Here is a 21,358-nt window from a genome sequence, read left to right as displayed (position 1 = left end):
TTTCTCAGGTCTGATGGGTATGTTCACACAGCAACTAAGGCTCAAGGGGCTCAAGCAGCGGGGCTATTTCATTGTTGTGTAGACATCAAGCACAGATTGGAGGCCCAGGAATCACAGTGTCCTCTGTGACTCAGCCTTTCTGGCTGGGTCACTCTGCATTCACCCTTTTCAGGGTAGCAAAGTCCCTTCTACCTAGCAGTCCCAGGCAGTCTTCCCATTCACTGCCTCCATGGTGTCACTCTCTCAGCAAATGGTGGGGCCCAGCCACTATTCTGGATTCCAGCCCCAGGACCCCCAACTCAGCTGCTCTAGGCTTCCATCTCTCAGCCCTCACTGCTCCTTTCCTGAACTGCTCCCTACAATGCCATGTTCCCCTCTGGCTGCACCCGCTCCAAACCCCTCCTCTTGCTTCCCACTTGGCAACTACAATCTGCCCGCCTGCAGCCTTTCCCAGCAGCCCCGTCTATTGACAGGTACCTGGCTTTATAGAATCATAGAACACTAGCACTGGAAGGGACCTGGAGAGGTCATCAAGTCCTGTCCCCTGCCCGCACGGCAGGACCAAGCAGTTTCTAGATCACCCCTGACAGATGTCTATAGAGGCCCTGCTTGATCTTGCACAACTGAACCTGAGCCCTAAAGAAACTGAATCGTCTGGCATGGGCCAGCCATGGGTTTTTCTTTGCTGTGTAGACAAACCCATAGGCTATGTCTAGACTGCAAGCCTCTTTCGAAAGAGAGCGTCTAGACTGCACGCGGAACTTTCGAAAAAGCAAGCCGCTTTTTCGAAAGAAAGCACCCAGCGAGTCTGGATGCTCTCTTTCGAAGAAGCCCTATTTACATTCAAGAACGCCTTCTTTCGAAAGAGCACTTTCGAAAGAAGGTGTTCTTCCTCGTGAAATGAGGTTTACCGCCGTCGAAAGAAAAGCCGCGTTCTTTCGATTTAATTTCGAAAGAACGCGGCTGCAGTCTAGACGCAGGTGAAGTTTTTTCGAAAAAAGGCTACTTTTTCCGAAAAAACCCCTGAGTCTGGACACAGCCATAGAGAAGAAAGCAAAAGAACATGTAATACATTTTATGTAATGCAATTAGTAACCTGTATTCACTGGAGGATTGACATGGGTAGCCTGAAAAGTCCCTTTTGTTGACATGGGTAGCCTGTGAACAGCCAGCTGGGGGAAGCTAGCCTCCAGCCCTGCCCCTTCTTCCTGAGGCTATGCCCCTTCCATCACCACCCTCCGCTGGAGTCCAGAGCTCCCACCCCATCATAGCCTCCAGTACCTGTTCCTGGCTAGCCCCTTGGACCACTGGGAGAATGAGCGACATAGTTGCAGCCTCCCCTCAGCCCAAGCGCCAGAGAGACAGGCAGCACACCAACAGCCTTCCTAGCCCTGACATGACAGGCAAGTGGATGGTGTGGCCCCATTCCCGGAGCACGGTGGGGGTGGGGGCAGCATGGCACTAGCTTCCCCAGCCCAGGAGCACCAGGAGAGCAGGCAGCATGGCTTGAACCAGGGCCACCCCCTCCACGGAGAATGGAGTTGTGACTAGCAGGGAGAAGGTCTGGAGGTGAAGCATAGGCAGGTCCACATGTGGCTGTTTGGGGAGGCATCACCAAACCCAGCCTATGATACCTGCCACTCATTACTGCTGAACTCAGCTAGAGTCAGCCAAGCTAACTTGTCCCATGTGACATAGCTCCTCTTGTATAGGCCAATGATTACAACTAAAGAACAACTGTACACAGATTTAATATGTCCCCAAAAGGGGGGATCTAGACTTACACTGAGTTTCCTTCATCTCATCCTGCTATCAGATGGGGAGATCTGCATAGGTGCTGAATCTCTCCCCCCGCCCCCGCCCCTTGGAGGGAGAGATCCGGACAGGAGTTTCCTTTCGCTGCAGGACTGCTGTTGAAAGGACTGGCAATCAATATAGGTTTGCCAAGTTAGTGCAGGAGCCTAAAAAGAAACTCTGGTCTCTTGAGGGGCCAATTTGCATTGCTTGTGCCAAATGCTAACCCGTGTAGACCAATGTTTGCAAACGGCATGGGTTCAAACAGAAATCAGTCTAACCTGCTTTTACTGCAGACCCAGTAAAAATGCCCGCTCCTTTGTAAAGCAAAAGCCAGAGCTAGAGACAGTGCTAGGAAGCAAACTCCAAACAAAAGGAAGGGATTACAGACACAGTAAATAAGAGGCTTCTGTGAAGAATCCATTACCTAGCAAGACGTTTTTTTTAAAGGAAAGTTTTCTTCTTCCCGCCAAAAATTATGCAACAGCAGCAGCAGGTTCACAGCGTGTCTGCCAGATGACCTGCTTGTCACATCCATAATTGCTTCCCATCTGGTGTCTGGAGTACACAAAGCCTGGCCATTCGCCAGAGCAGGACGACTCACAAACTGGCCCACTTCTGGTGAAGCAGGCTCTCCAGACACTGTTAATCTGCTCATTTCCTTATGGCTACAGAGAACTTTTCATTCATTTGTAAATTGCAGTCAACTGATTTATAAGGCTATTCTGGCCCCATGGACACGCTTCTGCCTAATGTGCCTCAGATATTCGCTATATGCTGCAAACTGAAACACATCTGCATGCTTCCATATGTTATACTATTGCATGGAATCACCACATGCACTCAACTGAAAATATAAACTCGCTCTGATGAGCTCAGTGACATATTGCTGCAGACAAATGTTTGCAATGCTCAGAGAAGCAGACAGCAGAACTCTGACCTCTTTTCAAGGAAGAGTATGTTTTGGAAAAATCACCTCCTGCAAAATTGATCAGCCCACAGACCACAGGAGGAACGTTAATCCCTATGTGAAGTGTAAGAGAGAGAGAGGGTGTATATCTACACACCAGAACACTCAAACTCCACCAATTCATGAGATCAAATCTCAGCTGTTCCCCTGTTAGTTCAATAGTAACTTTAATGAAAAACAAATACCAGGAGTTAATAGAAGTATAATAATTGATAGCTCAAACTACAAAAGTATCTTAAGCACTTTACAGTTAAACATAGATTGAGGGTTTAATCCTGTAATGTGCTGAGCATCATCAACTAAATAGACATAAAGTAAGTGATGTCAAATTTCTAGATCACCTATAAAATTTTGACCAAATTAGCTTAAATTCTTGCACCAATCCAGTACGCAGTGCTCTCTTCCCATAACAAGCTTTTACTAGTACCTATAATTACAGAATTTGGTAATCTTCAATATTAAATATCACAATACACTGGCTTTGATCAATAGGATAGGACACTAAGCCACTGACAAGCCTACACTTCAAAATTAGGTTGGCCTAAATTATGCTGACATACAGTAGCTGAGTCGGGTTTACACATCCACATTATTCTCCTTGTACAGTCAGTACACATCCTTACCAGGAGAGTTTACACCAATTCAACTGTCCACGTGAGGCATTGTGGGATGGTTTCTGAAAGATAGTAACAGTCGATGTAGCAATATAGCTTCTACACTGACACTGCATCAACCTAAGTACATTGACTTACGTGCTTCACATCTCCTGGAGGTGGAGATAGTAAGCTAGCATAGTAGGCAAGTTCACTGGTGAGAGATACATTTTAGTGTGGACATGTACAGTGTTAGGTCAACACTATTTCTGTAGAGTAGACCAGGCCTTTAGCACCTTACACAAATTAACAAAGACTCAAAAGTCCCCTGTGATGTATGTAAGTAACTATCTCCCACTTATCAAAGGGAAATTAAGAGACAGAAAGATTCAGTGATTTGTTCAAGATCTAACAGGAGGTATGTGGCAGAGCAATTAGTAGAACCCATATCTTATTCCCAATACAATGCCTAATGACAGAACTATTCTTTCTCCCAGATTGGAAACAGAGGACACTTCATAACCCCAGGCTATTAACTCTAAAGACCCAGACAGTTTCCATGTTGCTCCTGCAAGCTGTAGGCTTCAACAAATCCATACCTCTGCAATTAGAGGCCATGTGGCTACCATACACAGCAGGCCAAACATCTGATAGATAGTCTAGAAAAGGCTTTTAAAATAAACTTGAACAAAGTCTGGGATTACAAAGGCAGCTGGTGAAATAAATGCAGTATAGGGAACGTAGCAGGGAGTAGGCAGAAGCATGTTTGCAGCTACATTATTATTGTTGGGGATGTGCCCTCTATACTAGCTGCAGGCAACAGCAACTCTTTTTAGCCTACAATAAAAGCAATGCTTAATGGGAAGTAAAAAGTGTAGTGCCGTGGTCCCCAACTCGGTGCCCGCGGGCGCCATGGCGCCCGCCGGGCCCTTTACATGCGCCCGCGGAGCAATCTGGACTGGCCTGCCCCCGGGCATGCGGCAGGTGCCAGCCCCGGGCGCATGGCCGGCCCTGGCCCCGCCCCCGAGGGCGCCGCACCAGCCCCAGCCCCAGCCCCGGCCCCGGGGGCACCGCGCGGAACCTGGGCAGCCCCTGCCCAGGATCGCGGCACATGCCGGTGCCGACCTTGGGCGTGCGGCGCATGCTTGGCCCCGCCCCCAGTCACGTGGCCTGTGAGCAGCCCCGCCCCCATACGTGCAGCGCGTGAGCGGCCCCGCCCCCAGGCGCCCGGCAGCCCCAAAACGTTGGGGACCACTGGTGTAGTGGGAGGAAACATTAATAGTTTTTTATTTTATACAGGACATGCAAATATGTACAAAAAGCTAAATCTTACCCTGTCCTGTACAGATGCATTCATGAGAGGGAGAATTATTCCTTCCTACCCTCATACAATGGCAAGGCAAGATTCCAGCCAAACAGAGGGAGAAAGACTGGTTACTACATATTCCGATGCACCGCGTCTTCAAGAAGGTGCGATATGTTGGCACAACTGGTGGAGAAATAATTCTCTCACTTTTCCTTGTGTAAGACTATGTAGCACTTTAAAGACTAACAAGATGGTTTATTAGATGATGAGCTTTCGTGGGCCAGACCCACTTCCTCAGATCAAATAGTGGAAGAAAATAGTCACAGCCATATATACCAAAGGATACAATTAAAAAAAATGAACACATATGAAAAGGACAAATCACATTTCAGAACAGAAGGGGGATGCAGGGGGGAGGGGGGGGAAGGAAGGTGAATGCCAGTGAGTTAATGATATTAGAGGTGGGAAAGGGTAGATGTCTGTGAGTTAATAGTATTAGAGGTGATAATTGGGGAAGCTATCTTTGTAATGGGTAAGATAGCTGGAGTCTTTGTTAAGTCCCCTGCGGAGAGTGTCAAATTTTAGCATGAATGCCAGTTCAGAGGATTCCCTTTCAAGTGCAGATATGAATGTCAAACTAATATAAGCACTATGACTTGCATCGCTACATCTTACCCCTGCTTAAGAGCGAGAGTTATGGTCCACCTTGTCTATCTACATTTGCAATTGCATCAATGCATTTCCACTGGCAATTGGCTGCTACTGGTTGAAATCAGAGCAAATCCCCACTGTAGGCCAGACACTAGTCTTGAGACATTTAAAACTTGTTGATACAAATGACTAGAAAAATATACTCTAGGGCTATATCTACCCAGGAAAGTTTTGGAGACAAAAGTACTGTCCATATTCAAAAGTAGGCAAAATGAAAGTCACCAAATCATGTTTACACCACCACCCTCTGTCGACATATCATGACCACTGTATTAGCTCCCCCATTGACAAAAAGAACAAAGCAAGATGGGTATGCATCCCATGGTGCCTCCAGGTTAAGTCCTGTTTCTGCTGATTCTCTGCCTTTGGAAGTATCCACAGGGTCCTTGCCTGCAGATATGTCCCCACCCAGGATTGCATCCAGTTCTTTATAAAACCGGCATGTCTTGAGTGCAGCATCAGACCGGCTGTTTGCCTCCTTTGCCTTCTGGCATGCCTGCCAGAGTTCCTTTATTTTGGCTCGGCACTGCAGGGTGTCTCAATCATACCCCCTCACACAAAGGGCTCAAGAAATGTGACCGTACATGTCCCAGTTCCTATGGGTCACTCACAGTTGCAATTGCATCAATTCTTCACCCCACACACTGATAAGATACAAAATCTCTGGGGTGCTCCAAGCAGGAGAGTGTCTTGAGCAATAGCCATCCCTGTTTCCCTGAGATGCCAAGAGGAGCATTATGTTTAGGTGCTGAGCCAAACAGCAGGAAATGGACTTTAAAGACCTGGGGTTTGTAATGCGGAGAGGTGCATTTCTGTTTACATGGCTGCAGAGCGGCAGAGTTCAAAGCGCTGGCCAGAGTGACTAATTGGGCATTATGGGAAACATTCTGAAGTTCAATAAACTCAAAAAAAAGGCTACTGCATGACTATCAACAGTAAAGGGAAAGAGAGAGACAAAAGTCCCTGGTTTGGGTGGAAGTATTTTGTCACTGAAACTGGGCACTTTTCACAACTTTTGTCATGTTGCAAGGTGAACACTCTCCAGGGTTTGTTTGGGGTTTTTTGCCAAAAAGGTGTTTTTGGTGACAAAACTTGCAGTGTGCACAAGCCCTAAGAAACAAGTCTATACTGGCAGGAAGATGGCTTCAAGTAGGTCCTTTCCCTCTCTAGACTCGGATTCAAATTTCATCCTAGAATTGAGGAGAGCACCATCATGTTTACTCGTTCACCTATATGCCTGATCCACAGAGGATAAATCTGTTACAGTCCCAGCTGCACAGTCAGATTCTTTAACCCAAACTGCATAAAAACCTCAGACTTTCAGCTCTAGCAGTCCCTGATGCAATCCTTAGTGTCTTGATTTGAAAATTGTCCTTGATAGAGAATCCACCACAACCCTCAATAAATTGTTCCAATGATTAATTATTCACTGTTGAAAATCTACACCCTATTTCCCATTTGAAATTGTATTATCCCTTCTTTCTCTGCTAGACTGAAAAGGAAGTTACTTACCTTGTGCAGTAACGTCTGTTCTTCGAGGTGTATGTCCCCGTGGGTGCTCCACGTATGGTGACGGGCATCCCCGGCGCCACAGATTGGAGCTTTTTCTAAGCAGTTGCTAGTCAGGCCACGTATGCGTGGCAGGTGTCTCGTGCTGCCGGCAGTTTGACAGTTGAGCACGACCTGATCCTCTCCCCTCAGCTCCTCGTCTACCGCAGAGCAGACAGTCCGAGTAGCGGGGAGGAAGGGAGGGTTGTAGAGCACCCACTGGGACATACACCTCGAAGAACAGATGTTACTGCACAAAGAGTATGTCTACACATCAAATTTAATTTGAAATAACAGCCGTTATTTCAAATTAACTTTAATAGCGTCTATACAGGCAAACTGCTATTTCGAAATAAAATCGAAATAGCGGGGCACTTAATTCAAATTCATTAAATCTCATTCTACGAGGAATAACGCTAAATTCAAAATAGCTAGTTCAAAATAAGTACTGTGTAGACGCTTATTTCGAAATAGGGGGCCTCCAGCCCTTCCCAGGGAGGCCTGGTGGCCACTCTGGGCCAAACCAGGAAAACTCCTCTCCTCTCCCCCAGCCCTGGAGCCCTTAAAGGGGTAGACTCCGGCCACACTGCATGTGCCAACTACAGGCTTGCAAGCACACAGCCAGCAATCACTGACCCTGACACAGTGGCCCCAAGATGAGCTGGGCAGCCAGATCCAGCCAGCCCTCCACAGCCCAGTCCCCCAGCTCCCAAGAGCCAGCCAGGGGCCGGAGAAGGCAGGCACCATCCTGGACTAGTGTGGAGATCATGGACCTCATTGAGGTTTGGGGGGAGGCCTCCACCATCCATGATCTCTGCACTAGATGGAGGAACGCGGCCATCTACAGCCACATAGCTGCCATCATGGCCACTAAAGGCCACATGCACACCCAAGAACAGGAGCTCAAGAAAATTAAAGAATAGAGGCAGGGATATTCCAGGGCCACACGGGGCAGCTCCCCAACAGGGGCACACACCTGCCCCTATTTCGAGGCCCTGGACCACATCCTGGGGGGCGGGATGGTCCATGCCAGCCCAGGGGGCAGCGATCTGGGAGCTGAGGGCCATGACCAGGGCGCAGAGGAGGAGCCACCATGGAGGGTGCCATGGAGGGTGCCACGCTGGCCAGACCCCCGAGCTGTCCCAGCAGGGAGTCACCAGGGTCGTCCGGGGAGGCCACACCATGCAAGTGCCAGCATTGTCCCCTTCCCAGGGGGGTGGGAAGGGAGACCAGGGACCACGCGCATGGGCGTTGTTTACCATGGATCACGCAGCAACCTGTGCACGTGGGAGTACATACCATGCCACCCCTGGGCAGGTGGCTTCAGCTGCATGCCACACAGGGGCCGTGGCCTGATAGCCACACACATGTGCGAAGAGACTGGACATGCTCCTGACCCAGGGTGGGACACAGCAGGACACCCTCCCTTCACAAGTCCCCTCTACACAGAGGCAGGGGACATCTCCCCCCCACCTTGGCCGCACTATACACAGCACAGTGGCATGGGTGCGGTCTCGGGGAAGCTCCCACTCCCGGGGATAGCCGGACATTCCAACCATGGTCTCTGTGCCAGCACAGCGCTCTGACGGTGCAGGGCACGGTCATCCTCACCTCGCAGAGGGGGGGCTGGGATTCACCCACTGTGTCCCCAGGAAGAACTGACGACTTCTCTTCTTTCTCCACAGCTGCACCAACTGCGTGTGCAGGGCGCACCACCCTGCCCGGGACATCCTCCTGCACCCGAGGGCTCAGTAGGTCCACTGCAACACTGCAAGGGTACCGAGACCAACACCTGGGGGCCCTGCGAGCCCTGCAGACGCTGGTGCAGAGCGTGCTGCCTCATGCCACTCCAGCACCTGCTGCCTCCTCAGCTCCCGCTGATCCTCCCACTCCTTCTCCCGCTCCTGTCTCTCCCTCCTCAATCTCCACACACCCTCACCTCAACCTCCATACCCTCCTCCCCATCCCCTCGGGGACGCTGAGCCCCCCACACCCGCTGTGCGGGGAGACAGTTGGCCCGGCAAAACCTCTACCCCCTGAGCTACCCCTCCCCCTTCTTCCCCTTACTTCCCCCTTCCAGCTCCCTCCTTCCAGTTTCCCCCTCCCCTCTCCCACCCTCTCTCCTCCCATCTCCCACCTCCTTTCCCCGGTCTCCCCATAGTTTCATTCCCCTCCACCAGTATTGTTAAATAAAGAGAATTGATATTTTTGAAAATACGTGTATTTTATTTGACATTAGGAAAGGGGGCTAAGGAGGGGTATGTGGAAGGACATGAGGGAGGAATGAGGCACAAGCCCCCAGTGGGCAGACCAGGGAGGCTGTGAGTGCTCTTCAGGGTGGACGCACTTTCACAGGGCCTCCTGGATACTGACAGCCCCCCGATGGACCTCCCAGATGGCAGCCTGCAGCAAGTGCAGCCAGGCCGAAAGCAACGCGTCCACGAGAAGCACCAGAGTGCCCAGGGGCAGCTCTGGCTCCATGCTGCAGAGTCCTATGGTGTCCCAAATGAGGGCAACCAGGGCACTCCAAGACACAAAGGTTTTGCTGTCCCACACCGAGGCAGGCAAGCAAGCAGGGACACCTGAGAACTGGCTGCCCGGGGGCAAGGGGGGAGGGTGTCCCTTTAAGCACAGGCCTCAGATACCTCAGGCAACCGCCACACAAAGACACTCCTTACCTGATGCCCTAACCCTGACCTGGTTCCGGCCGACCTTAAATCAGTGTCCACTCAGTGTGCACGTGGTATTTCGAAATAGCAAAAAGCTATTTTGAAATGCATTTTATGTGTAGACGTGTTATTTCTAAATAACTTATTTCAAATTAACTATTTCGAAATAAGATATTTCAAAATAACGCTATAGTGTAGACATACCCAAGGTGAGTAACTCCCTTTCTTCTTCAGGTGATGTCCCTAGGGGTGCTCCACGTATGGTGACTACCAAGCAGTGTCCCATGCGGTTGGTGGGACTCAGAGTTACTGCTTATTGTCTGCGGACAGAACTGCTGTACCCACCGCTGTATCGTTTGCCAACTGGAGAATTATTGCATAATGGTTTAGAGAATGCGTGGTCAGAGGACCACGTTGCTTCTCAGTAAATGTCTCGTAGAGGCACATTTTTTAAGAATGCCGTGGATGCTGACATAGCCCGGGTAGAATGGGCTCTTGGTAGAGTTGGCAGCAGTTTACCAGAGTGGTTAACTGTAAACTCCAAATGGTCTTGGAGAATGCAAGTCGCTACCAATTTTGAAATTCGTTGAGTCAACAAAGGGTTGCCCTTTGAAAGGCCAGTCGTAGCAGCAAAGAGTCATGGGGTCTTGAGAAAACTCCGAGTTCTGTCACTGTAAAAAGCCAAAGTACATCCAATGAATGCAGCTTTGCCTCTCTGGATGAAGCATGAGGTCTTGCGAAGAATGTAGGCAAGATAATGGGTTCAGTGATGTGGAAGCTTATGCTGAAGGAGGAGCATCGGGTGCAGCCTCAAAGTCACTTTGTCCTTACTAAGCACTGTATAGTGCAGGCCCTCCATTAGCGCTCGTTAACATGGAAAGAGGAGCTAATCTTAGGCACGAACGATGGGTGCAGTCTTAGTGTAACTTTGTCTTTTGTGAATATAGTATATGGTGGGCCCATCATGAGGCTGTAATAGTTGTCCCTATTTCTGCTATAAGGAGTGTATCTCTTTCTCCGATATGGTAGTGTGTACATGCCAAGGGTGTGAAGTGTAGTGTGAGTGTCCTTGCTGCTATGCAGGATCTCATCTATGTTCATGGTGAAAAGTTTTTATTTATTGAAAGGGAGATCTTCTACTTTCGTCTGTAACTCTTTAGGCACCCTGCTACTTTGAAGTTGATTGATCAATTAAGGGCAATAGCCCATAAGGGAAGGCAATTAAGTGTGAAGAAACAACACCTGAGGCAAGAGAGGTTACAAGTCCGCCTGTTACCACAGGCAGTTGAAGAGGAACAGAGGGGAGGAGGTTGGGCCGCAATCAACTGTCACACTGCCGGCAGCACAAGACACCTGCTGCGCATGTGCAGCCCGACTAGCAACTACTTAGAAAAAGTTCCGATCTGCAGCTCTAGGGATGCCCGTCACCATACGTGGAGCACCCACGGGGACATCACCTGAAGAAGAATCCATTACTAAATATTTGCTGCCCACGTAGGTACTGATAGCCTGTAATCACATCAACCTTTGCTCTTTGTTATGCTACATACACATTGAGCTTTTTGTGTCTATTGCTAGGAGGCACATTTTTTGATCCTTTAGTCTTTCTTCTTTGAACCCTCTCCAATTTATCAACATCTTTCTTGAATTGTAGAGAGTAAACCTGAACACAGTATTCCAGCAATGGTCGCATCAGTGTCATATACAGAGGTAAAACAACTTAGTCAAGAGTCTTTTGTTTACGGATCCAAGGATTGCATTTAGCTATCATGGCTACAGAATTGCACTTCAAGTTCATATAAGCTGATTATCCACCCCAACCCATAGGTCTTTTTCAGAATTACTACTTCTCACAACAGAGACCCCATCATGTAAATATGGTATACACTCTTTGTGAATATATAAATTTGTATTTAGCTCAATTAAAATGCATATTGTTTGCTTGTGCCCAACTTAAAGTGTTCCAGATCGCTTTGTATCAGTGATATATCCTCTTCATTATTTATTTCCTCACTTTTTGTGTCACCTGCAAATTTAATTAGTAATAATTGTGTTTTCTTCCAGGCTATTCATAAATATTAAACAGTCTAGTCTCAAGAATGCATTTCTTTGGAGATCCCCCATAAACACACATCTGGTCAACGAGGATTCCCCATTTACAATTACATTTTGAGATCTATGAGTTAGCCATCTCTCAATCCATTTAATGATTGCTGTTAATTTTGTATCTTTCTAATCAAAATGTCATGTGGCACCAAATGCCCTATAATGCATTATATGAATATTATCTTTATTAATCAAACTTTAAATCTCAAAGAGATCAGTTTAGTTTGAGTGATCTATTTTTCTTAAGCCCATATTGATTAGCAAGGGCAGGAAGAGGTGGTGCGGGGCCTGTGACAGAGGGTTTTCCCCACAATTATGGCAGGAAGGAGTAACCCCAGGCCTCACTCCCCACTTAGGGATGGCCCAGATGATCATTTTCTTCCAAGTTCTCAATTACTCAAACAGGTAATGCGATTTTGACTTAATGTAATCTTCTGTATTTACTGAGGGTTGTTTTTCCTGAACACCCTTCATGGAACAGTTTTGAAAACTATCAAACATAACAGGTAAGACTGAATCCATGGTCCAAGAGGTGGCAAATCTGGGTAAAAGTTATAGTCACAAATGCAGCAGCAATTTCACTTACACTAAGGGGACTACAAGTAGCCTGTATAGCCCTCAAATAGAGCGGCCTTCTCCAGGAAAGGGAGGGTGAGTAAAGGTAGATAGGAATGAACTACTTCTTAGCAAAAAGCAAGAAAAAGGAGGTTACTCACCTTCCTGTAACTGATGTTCGAGATAAGCATCCCTGGGGGTGCTCCACATAAGATGTTGAGCATCCCACTGCTTCTCAACAGATTTTTCTTAGCAGTGCATTGGGGGCCGCGCATGCGCAGTGCACACGAGCCTTCCCCGGAGCCATCGCGCATGTACGCCCCCCCCCTTCAGTTCCTTCTCTATCTGGAACCCGGCAAACAATGTGTTATAGATGTTATCATAAGGGCATTCCAAAGTAGAGGGGAGGAAGGGAGGGTAGTGGAACACCCTCAGGCACACTCATCTCGAAGAACATCATTTACAGGAAGGTGAGTAACCTCCTTTTCTTCTTCGAGCAGCATCTCTGGGAGTGCTCTACATTAGGTGACTTCAAAGCAATATTTTCTTATGGAGGTAGGGATTTCGGATCAGGTAAGTATGCTGTTTATAATACAGCTTTTGCTAGTTTAGTATGCTGGAGGGGTCCTGAAGCAAGTGCATAATGTTTTGCAAAAGTGTTTTCTTAAGACCACATGGCCACTGAACATATGTCATGCAGTGGAATTCTTCTCAGGTAAGCGATAGACGTGGCAACTGCTCTTGTGGAGTGTGCCCAGATTGGAATTGGAAAAGGTAAGTCGTTTAGCGAATAACAAGTAGTGATGCATTCTGTGATCCAATGTGACAATCTCTGTAATAAACATAAGTGGGAAATGGAAAACAAAAATAGTTTTCTTCTGAATATTAAAAGGTAAGCTGAAAAATTAAGCTATGGAAGTCACACTACAGCCTCTGCTTGACAATCACTTTACCAAAATAATAATTCCCATAGACGTTTTCCCTTCTCCATATCGACAGCTATGGAATTATTGCAGCTTTCCATTCAGACTCTCTCAAAATATGTAACTAGAACATTTACAATAAACAAACCAAACTAGTCTTATTTCTCATAAGAAACAAGAGCCTTTCCAGTAACCTTGTACATAGATGCTTTATTTCTGCTGTTAATATGGGTCTGCATTATATGCAAGATTTTCTTACATGAAACAAAGTTCATTGTACAACAAAAAAACAACTTCATCAAGGCATTTGTTGTACATTTTATCAAAACCTTAAAACAAAATGAATTATATATGTAGTCAGTTTTCATGCATGTTTGGCTGCTGCATGTATAGTCTACTTATAAACTGAAAGAAATGCAAATGCACACAACATTCAAAAGATGATAAAAAAGATTAAAACCTTCTTGCTAAAGCAATAAAGAAGCAGTTAACTAGATGATTCAACCAATACCAATTCAAATAAATACTACTTATCATAACTAAGTTTAACCTTGGTACTGGTGTCTTTGGTGCAACCATTTCTTCTAAAAAAAATCCAGGGGGGGAAAAATCCAGTTCCTGGCATGAAAGAATTACAAGAATCTCTCTACATATTATGCAACTTAATCACTTTCATTCATTTTGTGCCACAAATTGGATTCTCCTTGTGAAATCTACTGCTAGCAATGAACACACCAAAACCACCATGCCAAGGGGTTCTAATCGGCTCCTCCCATTTGACACGAATGAGGAATAATCCTCGCACATCTTGGATTTTTAGATCTCTTTTCTATAAGCATTTCTCTTACTTTTAATCTGATTTAAAATGGATGTAACTTTTAAATGCCTAGATTCTATAGTAGGCTTAAAAACATTCAATATTTAAACAGTTCTTTAAAAATACTGGAACCCATGAGCTGTTTTAAAAAGTATTTTAAATAACCACATATTGCTTTTCAACATACCATATACCAAGTGTTCAAATTAAATAACAAACCATTTTCTGAAGATCTTGGTATTACGTGGTATAAATTCTGTGGCATAAATTTTGCTATATCCGGCATAGTAATGGTTGATCTCATTAAGATAACTGGAGAACCTGCCATCATTTTTTTTTGGGAAATTTTACATACAGTGCATATGATGCCCGCTCTTTCCATCTCTCATAGCAGCAAGCCGATTCTGCTATTATCAATAGCAGCACACCCGGGAGTGGAGAGGAAGAGTGTCTGAATTATAAATAGCTAAAACTACAGTGTACAATTCTATTTACTTGTCAGTATTGTTGATAGCACACAATTATATAATCTGCAAGAAATTAACTACATAAAAATCTCTACAACAAAAGCAAACCAAAACATTCCTTCAAAAGAGACAAAGTAAGTGCAAATACCTAAAATAGGCAACTGAAGCAACTGTTGTAACCTGTAAAGGTTTAAATAAGGACAAATATTTTCATAAATAAAAATGTTCTCTTCCCTCTTCTAATATTTAGTATGTAAATATACAATGGTCAAACTTCTAAGTGCAGATAAGACTGTTTTTAAAAACAAAGGTGCCAAGTTTTTTTAAACATGTAATAAAATTCATTCATTTTTAATTCATGAATAGGGTCACATACAGGACCTCCAGCTTGCTCTCATACATATAATTAATTAAAAACATGTTATCGGAATACCTGTAATATTATTATAAAGGAATAGTTTATAAACTACTTTGCCGACCAACATGATTTGAAGGGTATATAGTGCAATCCTTAGGTAGATGTAACATACAGTATAGATTTATATGCTTCACAGACTGTAATGATGCAGCTATTCAATACTTCAAGGTTAAAACTTGTCCTTTACCATTTTAGCTGTTATAACAGGAAACAACATTGGCTTCTAGACAACCTATGTACACATAAATATCTACATTTAAGCTTTAAAATGAAAATAAATTATAAAGACAGAATCCCTTCCAATTTACAAAAGTTTCCCTGTTCCTACATACTGTACAATACATTCAACAATTGTCTCAGTTTCTGAGATTTATGAATACTGATGTTTTACACTAATGAAAAACTTAATTCATCCCATTTGCCTACTATCATATTTCTAGTACCATTCTCAAATAAATATATTTAACACTGTAGTTAATTTTATTGTTTTTGCAGCATACCAAAAACTAGTAGTGCAACTTTCTATCCTTCCTTTAGACTCCTTTCCATCGTGTTTCTTTATATGTAGAAAAAAAATGCTACATAAGCAACTGAGCACTTAAGCAAAAGCATTTTCATACAGCTATGTATGTTGCTTATTCAGAAATCAGAAGTACCTGTAAACCTATCCTACATTAAAAAAATGTATTAACTGGAGAGTAGCAACGTATGTCATGAAGAAAAATGTGAAAAATTGGGGTAAAAAAAGTGTACACTGACATTTACTCAAATACTATTTACACCTTGCTTTAGATTTTTTTTTTTAATGTTGAAAAAAGTTACTTTCAGGATTGTTTGTGCTATCCTTTACTTCCAAAGGAAAAGCATGATATGTCAGCCTTTTGCCAATTAAAGAGACAAGTTTTCCTTTACAAGGATGTCTCAAAAACCAAAGACTTCATTCACATATATTTAACTGAAATCTCCTTCAGTTTAGTGTTAATTGTAAGGGGAAGGTATGGTTTTATAAGTTGCAGCGATCCTCACAGAATTAGAGCCCTTGAAGTGCTGCCAGAAGCTGTATATGTGCTCAGATATCTTCTTGCTTGTTCAGTCATGATAAGCTGATCTTCTGTTTTTCCATAAACAACTGCTTCCCATTCACAATTTGACTATATTAAAAAAAAGTTAAAAGAAAATTATACATTTTAAATAGTTGTATTTGGAATACTTCAGAATTTAAATACAATCCCAATTCAGATTCTCTTTTAAATGCTATCCACACTAAATTTCACAACAGTTTATTAATCATAAAAATTCAAGTACAGGTTGCACCTCTGAAAACTGACACACTCCGGTCCAGCAACATCTGTGGTCCTGCTGGACTACAGATGCTCCTAGATCATAGAGCCCGGGAGCCTAATGACAGGAGGGCCAGCAACATGGTTAGGGCTAGGGGCAGTAACAGCACAACTAACAGCCTAGCTGGCTCAGGACAGGTGGCAGAGGACACCTCCCCTGGTCCAGCAAATTCTCTTGTTTGGGACCAGTCAGGTCCCAACGGTGCTGGACCAGGAAAGTCCAACCTGTAATACCACATTTTATTGTTAGAGTTCATGTATTCTGCAATACCCAATACATAAATTGCGTGACAAAGTTTACTGATTTTTTCAGGCCACTAGCAGTCCCTATGTGCCATGCTGAAAGCTCTAAGGCAACAGAAGTGAAGTATCAAGAGAGGCTTTCTTAAAATGAAATATGCATTGTAATTGATGTTGCAATAGCCAATCGAGTAAAACCCATCTTTTAGAATGTTTTCCCATTTATTTTACTCTGGTGAAGTTTCAAAAGGCAGCAAATGCAGTATTAACAATGCCCAGTAACTGCCGTTCAGGGGGAAGCTTTGACAACTGGGAGGGGCATGGTGTCTTGAAAGGATGCAAGGTACTTTTTTTTTTTTTTTTTTTTTTTTTTTTTTTTTAAAACACAGCAATGTTTGCCAGCTGTGAAAGAGGGGAGAATTAGACATTGTGGGATGAGTGGAAGATGGTAGTGGATATGGCCCTCCCCAACTCTGCAGAAATCCTGTGGACTGACATTCAAGCATGGGAAGCAAATGTGTAGAATGTCTCTGCCTCAGGCCTGATTTGTCGTAGTCCTTTAAAGAGCTAGCATAAGGAGCTGTGAGAAATCTACTGCCATGTAACCACAAACCAGAATCTGTCCCAAAGGAAATTTGTGATTACACAGAACCACTTTTCTGATAAATGTTAGCCATTTAACATTACCAAGTGTTTCAATCCTAAAATAAAACTGATACGTCTAATTTCAGAATGTAAGGACAGGCAGTCCCCGGGTTACGTACAAGATAGGGACTGTAGGTTTGTTCTTAAGTTGAATCTGTATGTAAGTCGGAACTGGCGTCCAGATTCAGCCGCTGAATCTGGACACCAGTTCTGACTTACATACATATTCAATTAAGAACCCCAGGCATCCCCAAGTCAGCTGCTGCTGAAACTGATCAGCAGCTGATTCCAGGAAGCCTGGGGCAGAGCAACTCTGCCTCGGGCTTCCTGTAGTCAGCCGCTGGTCAGTTTCAGCAGCGGCTAACTTGGGGACACCTGGGGTAGAGCAGCTCGGGTGCTGCTGGGTTGGTCCAGTAGCGCGGCCGCTCCTCAGCGCTACTGGACCAACCCAGCAGCACCCCAGCTGCTCTGCCCCTGGCGTCCTGATTCAGCCACTGCTGAAACTGATCAGCAGCGGCTGAATCAGGACTCCTGGGGCTGAGCAGCTGGGGTGCTGCCGGGTTGGTCCAGTAGCGCCAAGGAGCGGTGCTGCGGGACCAACCAGCAGCGCCCCACCTGCTCTACCACAGGCCCCGGGCTTTGCTCCACATCTCCCTGGTCTCCTGGGGGGGGGGGCACTAGCTGCGTCCCCCCCAGCAGACCAGGGAGACGCGGAGCAAAGCGGCGGAGGACCCGGGCTGGACCGCGGCGCTTCCAGATCAGCGCCGCGGTCCGGCCCGGGTCCTCCGCCGCTTTGCTCAGCGTCTCCCTGGTCTGCAGACCAGGGAGACGCTGAGCAAAGCCGCGCAGGACCCGGCCCGACCCGCAGCGCTTCCAGCTGATCTGGAAGCGGCCGCGGGTCCGGCCCCGGTCCTCCGCCGCTTTGCTCCCCGTCTCAGCAGACCAGGGAGACGGGGAGCAGCTCGAGTCCTCCGGGGCGAGAAAATCCCCGTTCGTAACTGCGGATCTGACATAAGTCGGATCCACGTAACTCGGGGACTACCTGTAATCCAAATAAAAAGAGTTTACTTAAAAATTGTCCAGTTCAGACACAAAGTAACTTTCTTTGGCTGAATTACAAGCTCAAAAGACAGGAATCATGGAAATACTGACCCAAATAATAATGATGGCAAAAATATCAGCTACCAAAAGACTGAGGTACAAACTTAAAAAAAAAAAAAAAAAGGACTAGAGACCATTTAACAGTTGACATTGGTAATGAAATTAACAAAAAGGTATCTTGAATCCAGACCTGAAGAGACTTTTCTGTTTTGACATTTTTTGAAGTGCAAGAATTCTGTTTCTTTTTAATTACTGCATTTGTTTTGCTTGTTGAAGTCATAGCCTGTTTCTCCAATGTCAGGTTACATCTGTTGTCATGTATTTCCAATAACGGTATCATTAGTAAAGATGTAGTATAGATATTTTCTGACTAATGGCAAAAAGACAAGAAATGGGGAAGAGGAATAAAAAGTTAGTATTTAGTAAAATAACCTTTAACTATTACTTCCAAAAAAAACAAAAAAGGGAAAAAAGAGGTTTAACGGTAGTTCGAATTAGGAGCTTTAATTCGAACTACCTAGTCCGTGCCGCATGTAGCTGCGGGCAGGTAGTTCGAACTATGGGAATTTAAAAATGGCGCCCGCCCGGGAACATGCAAATCCCAGGCTTCATTTGCAAGTTCGAATGCCTACATTAGCCACCCGAGTTCGAACTAGGGTGGCAGTGTAGACATACCCTTGGAATTCTCCCTTTTCCCCCTTTATTTCAAAAGTTTCCCATCCTATAACCACCATACTACAGCCAGTGGCCTTCTTCCCAAGGATGGAACAGGTCTACTCATCACCATCCGTCCTTAAAATTGACTAAACAGGCAAGATTTCCCCTGTCCACTGCCATCCAAGAACTCAGTGGTCCAACAAACAAAAGATCCACACTTGCAATACAATCCAGACATTCCCAAAACACACTCCCACATACCACTGCATGGAGCATTCCCCAAGAAGAAACTGGAGACAACTTTTTTTTTAATTGCATGAAGTTTACTCTTACTTGTCAATAGTTAGAACTAGGGTGACTATTAATTAAAGCTGATTTTTTTTTTTTTAGAAATGGAGAAATATTTGTTAAATTTTTCATCAAAATTTCTCCCAGCTCCATTATTTACTAGTGTACCAACCTGTACATCCAAAACATTATCTTCATTGAAGAGCTGGGCGCCAAGTTCTTCTTTTTCCCAAGAATCCAATACCAATGACTTTCTGACTTTCTTAGCAGAAGTGTGCTGTGATCAACATTTTACAAAGAAAATAATTACTACAATTTAAGAGTTGTTTTATTACAATAGTGGTAGCAAAAAATGGCAATATACTGCACCATCACCTCTTGCTTGCAGCTTTTATAAACAGAGTCATCTTCCTCCTTAAGGAATATGTCTGTTCCCGTCTCCTCTTTTAAAACCTCTCTAATATCTTCCTCCAAGAAGGCAAGTGGCTGTGACTGATTTAAATCGGAGGTGGAGGGAAAGGCACAGAAAATGTATGAGTTGCTGGCTTTCACCACATTTTACATCCATTTTGTTTACTACAGCAAGGAGGTATAATCTCTTCCATAGAAGATAAGTGTCAGTAAAATACATCAACAAATCAAGGAATACAAATTACTTAATTTGATAACTACAGTTCAGCATTTCAAGGCTGCACAGATTTTAACAATGCTATATTATTCCAAGTTATTTTTAGCCAGCTTGTTTCCCCATCAAGCATATAAACATTTTTAATCTTAAACAAGGAAAGTTTTTATATAAACTACATACCAGTTTGTATTTATTAGCCAACAGAACTAAGAATAATTAATTTTCCCTGAGAAGAATCGCATCGTAGTAGAACAAGCCATTGTATAGGTTGAAACTCTTTTAACGGGGATTTTCTTGTCCAGCAACATCCGTGGTCTGGCAGGACCATGAATATTCCAGGACCAGAAAGTCCCAATGGAGAGCTAGCACATGGGAGCCATGCAGGCTGGCAAGTGGGAAACTGCCATACTGCAGCAAGGAATCCCAGCAGGGCAGTGGGAGCGCCACATGTGGTAGTGGAACTGCACAGTGTGGAGCAGGAGCCCGGTGTGCGGACGTGGCAGGGCTGCCAGGTGCTGCAGCAGGATCTGACAAGGTAGTGAGGGCTAGTGAGAGCGGGAAGGGGACCAGGAGGCCAGCAATCAGGCCAGGGCTGGTAGGGGGCTGGTGTCAGGGGGACCAGAAATGACCTCCTCTGGTCCAGCAAAATCCCTAATCCGGGACTGGTCAGGTCCCAAGGGTGCCAAACCAGGAAGGTCCAAACCTATACTATTTTTGCAGGGGACATTTCAAACTGAACATATACATTATTGGATTAGAATGTCCAATTTTATTTTATACTTGCAAATTCAGACTATACACACAATCGGGATGTTTCATCCCCTGTAAATGGCACTATGGTTTATGTATTACAAAAATGTGATCCTTTTTGGGGAGAAATTTGTATTGACAATAACAATAGATCTTTGCTTAAGAAACTAATAACCATAAAATACTACAAGAACAAGCAGCAGTCCTGTGGCACCTTAGGCTGTGTCCAGACTCAGGGTTTTTTTCGAAAAAAGTAGCCTTTTTTCAAAAAAACTTCACCTGCGTCTAGACTGCAGCCGCGTTCTTTCGAAATTAAATCGAAAGAATGCGGCTTTTCTTTCGACGGTGGTAAACCTAATTCCACGAGGAAGAACGCCTTCTTTCGAAAGTACTCTTTCGAAAGAAGGCGTTCTTGAAAGCAAACAGGCTTTTTAGAAAGAGAGCATCCAGACTCACTGGGTGCTTTCTTTCAAAAAGCGGCTTGCTTTTTCGAAATTCCGCGTGCAGTCTAGACGCTCTCTTTCGAAAGAGGCTTGCAGTCTAGACATAGCCTTAGAGACTAACAAAAATATATAGGATCATGAGTTTCTTGGGGGAAACCCACTTCAGATGAGTACTATATACAAATACTGTATATAATTTCACATACAGATCATCCCTTTATGTACCAGGTAGGGGGTGGGTTTCCACTAAGTCCAAAATTTTGTTTTTAAAAGCCAAGATAGTAGTGGTAAAAGCAGGAGTGTCAAGTTATTATTTGCTGGGTGATAAGCAGAAGTTAGAATCCAGAGTGAAGTATAAGCAAAGGTGGTCTCAATTCCCTTAGCTGAAT

General features: G+C 44.8%; 1 protein-coding gene across 2 annotated transcripts in view; it reads right to left on the bottom strand.

The window, feature by feature from the left end:
* Window positions 1-13,365: 13,365 nt before the first annotated feature.
* Window positions 13,366-21,358, bottom strand: part of MYBL1 (MYB proto-oncogene like 1) — a 33,912-nt gene continuing 25,919 nt past the window's right edge. For both annotated transcript variants that reach the window (XM_006131469.5, XM_006131470.5), the window contains exons 13-16: window positions 19,524-19,640; window positions 19,321-19,425; window positions 18,394-18,573; window positions 13,366-16,028 (exon numbers count right to left, since the gene is read on the bottom strand). In XM_006131469.5, the coding sequence (XP_006131531.3) occupies window positions 15,900-16,028; window positions 18,394-18,573; window positions 19,321-19,425; window positions 19,524-19,640 (531 nt within the window). In that variant the 3' untranslated portion in view covers window positions 13,366-15,899. The remainder of the gene's footprint in view (window positions 16,029-18,393; window positions 18,574-19,320; window positions 19,426-19,523; window positions 19,641-21,358) is intronic.

This window comes from Pelodiscus sinensis, chromosome 2 (genome assembly GCF_052426305.1).
Source record: "Pelodiscus sinensis isolate ZL-2025 chromosome 2, ASM5242630v1, whole genome shotgun sequence".
NCBI classification, from domain to species: Eukaryota; Metazoa; Chordata; order Testudines; family Trionychidae; genus Pelodiscus; species Pelodiscus sinensis.
The sequence above is the reverse complement of the archived record's forward strand: the minus strand, read 5'-3'. Positions and strand labels throughout refer to the sequence as shown.